Source organism: Haliotis rubra, unplaced genomic scaffold (genome assembly GCF_003918875.1).
Source record: "Haliotis rubra isolate DU_JTF1 unplaced genomic scaffold, ASM391887v1 Scf749, whole genome shotgun sequence".
Lineage (NCBI taxonomy): Eukaryota > Metazoa > Mollusca > Gastropoda > Lepetellida > Haliotidae > Haliotis > Haliotis rubra.
The window spans coordinates 359,761-365,760 of record NW_025767467.1 but is presented as its reverse complement, the minus strand read 5'-3'; the positions used below and the strand labels follow the sequence as shown (position 1 = coordinate 365,760).

General features: G+C 38.5%; 1 protein-coding gene across 1 annotated transcript in view; it reads left to right on the top strand.

Moving 5' to 3' along the window:
- Window positions 1-885: 885 nt before the first annotated feature.
- Window positions 886-6,000, top strand: part of LOC124260033 (repulsive guidance molecule A-like) — a 37,595-nt gene continuing 32,480 nt past the window's right edge. The window contains exon 1 of the mRNA XM_046694278.1: window positions 886-1,037. Coding sequence (XP_046550234.1) covers window positions 1,024-1,037 — 14 coding nt within the window. The 5' untranslated portion in view covers window positions 886-1,023. The remainder of the gene's footprint in view (window positions 1,038-6,000) is intronic.

The following is a 6,000-nucleotide window of genomic DNA, read 5'->3' as shown; positions in this document are numbered from 1 at the left end:
CCTGGCTTTAAATGGCGAGCTTCTGTTCGGACCATTAGTCGTGGAAACTCGTTTGTGCCATAACAGCTAGTCTTGCTGTTGGTAGCTCAAATAAATCAATTTGGGCTGAATCACACATTGCAACATTTACAGCAAAAAGGTTTGACATTTTCACTTGCATCGACAAACAGCATTGTTGTCATGCATAAATCAGATGCTGGTATCGTCTGCTTTCTAAAATATGGCGGGAAAATTTGGTCCGGACACTTGTAGGGCAGCTGGATCTTCTGAACTTTCTAAAGTCCTTTCTTTTCGGTCGTTCCAACAGATTTCCTCCTAAACCCTTCAGAATTCAACATTTATACCTTTGTCCGCACCCAGGGCCCTGCCATTCAATGGAAACAGCTCAAGCATTGATTTCACTCCGAGTATTGACAACTTCTCCCGCTTCTATCAGCTGGAGTGGTCAGCCATGAGCGAAACTCCTCTCATGAGCCTGTCAGCGGGGGGCCAGCCTTTATTCAATGCACTTATATTCTTTTCGAATTGCCCTTACTTTTCTTTCCGAGCTTTTCTCTTTCGTTATCAAGCTCGTACTGCTGCTTTTGTTGGCGGTTTGGGGTCGCCATGAATTGAAAGAAACTGACGGAATGTTGAGAGTGGTTGAAAGAAATGTAGCCGGGTATATCAAGTGGATTTCTACAATTGCCGTCCCTCCTGGTTGAACGAGACCCTTGCATAATTTATTAGCCCGTCGAAGTCTGCAACAATGTAGCGCCTACGATAAACCACTAGGTAAATTCAGTTATCAGAGGCAGGGCAATACTTTCACACAAAAGGTGCTGAGCGAAGTGTGATATTTCTCGCCAGCTTGCGACGCTTTGCACGACAGATTATCGTAGGGCTGTCCGCAACGTGTGGCTTCACTCGCCCATCATATTGAGCTATCGGCGTACTGCTAATTGTACCAATTTCACACAGCGTGTCAGCACAGATGAAACATACCGACTGTACGTCACATGCTAGGGGAAGATAGTGGTCCCTATGCTCCCAACAAGGTAGGTCTTTGTTGATGTGTGTTCCGACAGGTGTCGGTGTATCCCTACCTCCACTAGCTAGCTCTCGGGAACGTGGTTGTCGGTTTGTTTACTGTCAACGTCGTGTTTAAGGCGGAATAATTAAACTTTACAACGACGAACCTCGCTTCAGCCATACATTCACGGTACATTCACTGATTGATTATAGGTAAAATCGAACTTAAGCTGCCCGCACATGCACTGATGCGAAATAAGTAGTATGTGTAATGTTATATTGAATATACAATACAAGTATATGTACTATCTAAATGCCTGTAAACATTTCATTTAGGTGTCTAAGAAACAAATAAAAATATGTTATTAATTTTTAATGATTTATGTATATCTTTATGGGTTGAAGCATATATATCTACGGTAAGAAACCCGTGTATACGTCCGTCCTATTCAGTAGCTGGGCATGGCGAAATGTTCAAATCGATACTTCGGTCGTGTATCGACGTAGTACCAGGTACATGCAGGTAACGTTGGAGAAGCCCTATTAATATAGTTCCAACAACTTGTCATCTCTGCTGTGGGCGAGTCTTGTGAGAAACTCCTTGCACTCTCAGCTTCCTATCACTGGACCATGTACGCGTTCATGTAGAATACATTGCCATTATGTGGGTAATATATATTAGCATAATTTACTCATTATTTCATAATAGTCCAAGCTGCGTGCTGAGCTGTGTGAACTCCAAGCAGCTCTCCGGGCTACTAACAACCATTAGCCTATTATTTTGCATAATTCGAGGATTAGCAGTACATGTGTGTGAATATTGTCGATAGAATGGCAGCTTGTTCTTCAGTATAGTCTGTATGTACAGTACATGGGTCTCATTCTATATGTTGTTTATTTGAAAATATTTGGGATGCATATTTTCTCCATAAAAATGCAGATTTACATGAACTGAAAAACACAACATATTCACGTTGATCAATTGCGGTGTAGTTAAGTCGAGCGACGGGAAGGATATTAATTAACATAGAAGGTTGCGTAACGAAACTATCGGAGCATCTTATTGTATTGTCTGTCAGGAGATAAATACCTTCCCTGCTGTCGCTTTTAAAGTGAAGTTGTTATACGACTGTTTTATAAACACTATCAACCGGTATCACGCTGCTTCAATGAAATCGGAGAATAAAAAAATAGTTTCTCTTAAAACATTATTATAAAAAGGTATCTGACAATTGTTTCCTAACAATTATGTACTTGCAAAAAACAAGGTGTTACATATCTCTTAATAAAATGTTAGACAAGTGCATCGTTTTGTTTTCTCGAATATTACTTTCAACTGTCGGATGTCTCTTTCATCATTTAGTGAAACACGTTAACATATAAAAAGCACACACATCATGGCGGAACACAGCACTATAATAGAATAAGTGTTTTTATCACCGCCTGTACCTTCTGCGCCGAGTCGAACTCGTAAACGCCGAGAATGCACTTAACATAACGCATGTAGCTTTTTCATCAGGGAACCGTTTCACGCACTGACGGCTTAGCTGCAATTCCTAACACCCATTCTAAAATTCAGCTCGCTTGTCATAAAATATATTAACATTAGAAAATACAGCACTACCTGTCTGACAAGTACAAATACTCACTGACGAACCTCAATTTGCGAGGGCCTAAACTTTTAGGATCGTCAACCTAATGAAGATGGAGACGTCCCTGCAACGTGCACATAATACACTCACCATCTTATGCATCAATTCAGCAAATTAAAATGAGTTACGAGACCCTGATCATGGATGTAATCTACAGATCAAACATCATGTTTCACAGGTGAGGCTGGATGTTATTACCTGTTCTAGGGTAACAGAGGGCTTTCTGTTTGGCGCTCGTTCGGACTCGAGATTAAATCTATGTTAATCTATAACCGCTCACTATATTTGAAAACAACGTAGCCAGGCCACCACACTGTTGTGTTAAAGATTCATCCCACTGTAATCTGCATTCTGAACATACGCTGTGTGTTCTTTCTTTTGATGTTTAAATGTAATGGGATAATTTAGTATATTGTAAAAGCATATATCAATATAGCCATATGTGGTTGTTCATTTTGTAAATTGACAGTTTCGAATAATGACAATACATCATTCCATTCGTCTGAGGTGCACCTTTAAAATCTTTGAGGCAAAGATCAGACGCTCGCTTAAAGGATTGCCATTAGTCGATTTCAGTTCTCAATATATACTACTAAAAAAGGTTAAAGTATACCTGTTGTTTCCATGTGACTATATTGTTTATCAGACATGGTTCTGCCCGATTAACTATAGGCACTTAACAAAAACTCGGGTTTACTTAACTGTACTTATATGAAAATGTAGTTGTTGTTTAACTTCTTGTGAGTGGTATACGTGCACTTACAGGGATCAGGCAAAATATTAAAAAATTGGAGTAAGAAGCCATTATTGTCGAGAACATTTGAAACAGTCCGGGGAACAAACGTCAAAATTGGAGATTCGATTGACTTAATGTAACTGCATTTTACATAAAAACTGAAAGAAAACGTGTAGTTAAAGTACGGCGTACTGACAAGAATAACTTTACATACAATGGTAAGGGGTCATTTTTGATAATGATAATTGAATTAATTCTACAAACCTTTAAGAGCTAATGTTGGTATTCATTCACAGATAAAGAAATATTTGCTCAGCTTCGAATAACAAACACCCAAATTAGCTTGACCTCCGAACCCTCTGACGTCACTTCCGTTTACATACTACACGTGAGTTCTGGGATCCCTGTTATACACCGCATTCTTGAAGTTCGCACAACTCCGCTTGATTAAAGTTGCTTTGAACTTTATTTGCCTCCTGCATCGTAACAGCAATGTAAATAACGATTTCATAATGTCCAATTTCCATCCGATCTTTAGGAGCAACAATTCTCTGTTACTACTTCAAAACCTGTTCAAAGGTGAAGTTGTTTTTGTTGGAACCGCGTTGCACTTTGTCCCAGAGCTGCTTTCTTTATCTTCCCCATTGTGTGTGAAATTAGTAGCCTAGAAACGGCACTGCATACACTTGATATTTGTTTATAAAGAATTAGTTTTTTGCTGTGGGTCTCTGTCGACATTGTATCTTTAATTTGGTGTCTTTTGTATTGTGTTTATTTTTCAAATATAACCTCAGCCTTGTACGGGTGTGGTGGAACATTTCTGTTTTGTCTTAAGATTTGGATTTAACGGGTTGTCATGCAAGTTTATATTGTCTGGTATTTTATCTGCGTATTAACGAGTTTTGGCGAAAGGGTGCGATTAGTCTCCTCTAAAGTGATATGTAATGCATTTTGTTCACATTGATAAATTGTCGCATTTCCCCCCAAAAGAAGTTTGTGTTTATGAATTGCCATATGTATAGCAATAATATAAACCTTTGAAGTATGTACATGTCCTGATAGATAATCATAAGTGTTAGATACTTGTTACCTGAATATATACGACCCATTACATATAGACTGACAAGCTGTATAAGTGCATTTTGGTTCCCATTCTAACCAGCAGTGAAAGTCTATCTTGTTTCATATACTGACCAGCAGTGAAAGTCTATCTTGTTTCATATACTGACCAGCAGTGAAAGTCTATCTTGTTTCATATACTGACCAGTAGTGAAAGTCTATCTTGTTTCATATACTGACCAGCAGTGAAAGTCTATCTTGTTTCATATACTGACCAGCAGTGAAAGTCTATCTTGTTTCATATACTGACCAGCAGTGAAAGTCTATCTTGTTTCATATACTGACCAGCAGTGAAAGTCTATCTTGTTTCATATACTGACCAGCAGTGAAAGTCTATCTTGTTTCATATACTGACCAGCAGTGAAAGTCTATCTTGTTTCATATACTGACCAGCAGTGAAAGTCTATCTTGTTTCATACTCTGACCAAGTCTATCTTGTTTCATATACTGACCAGCAGTGAAAGTCTATCTTGTTTCATATACTGACCAGCAGTGAAAGTCTATCTTGTTTCATATACTGACCACTGACCAGCAGTGAAAGTCTCATCTTGAAAGTCTATCTTGTTTCATATACTGACCAGCAGTGAAAGTCTATCTTGTTTCATATACTGACCAGCAGTGAGAGTATATATACTGACCAGCATTGAAAGTCTATCTTGTTTCATATACTGACCAGCAGTGAAAGTCTATCTTGTTTCATACTCTGACCAAGTCTATCTTGTTTCATATACTGACCAGCAGTGAAAGTCTATCTTGTTTCATATACTGACCAGCAGTGAAAGTCTATCTTGTTTCATATACTGACCAGCAGTGAAAGTCTATCTTGTTTCATATACTGACCAGCAGTGAAAGTCTATCTTGTTTCATATACTGACCAGCAGTGAAAGTATATCTTGTTTCATATACTGACCAGCATTGAAAGTCTATCTTGTTTCATATACTGACCAGCAGTGAAAGTCTATCTTGTTTCATATACTGACCACTGACCAGCATTGAAAGTCTATCTTGTTTCATATACTGACCAGCAAAGTGAAAGTCTCATAGACCGTCTATCTTGTTTCATATACTGACCAGCAGTGAAAGTCTATCTTGTTTCATATACTGACCAGCAGTGAAAGTCTATCTTGTTTCATATACTGACCAGCAGTGAAAGTCTATCTTGTTTCATACTCTGACCAAGTCTATCTTGTTTCATATACTGACCAGCAGTGAAAGTCTATCTTGTTTCATATACTGACCAGCAGTGAAAATCTATCTTGTTTCATATACTGACCAGCAGTGAAAGTCTATTTTGTTTCATATACTGACCAGCAGTGAAAGTCTATCTTGTTTCATACACTGACCAGCAGTGAAAGTCTATCTTGTTTCATACACTGACCAGCAGTGAAAGTCTATCTTTTTTCATATACTGTTTAGCAGTGAAAGTCTATCTTGTTTCATACACTGACCAGCAGTGAAAGTCTATCTTGTTTCATATACTGT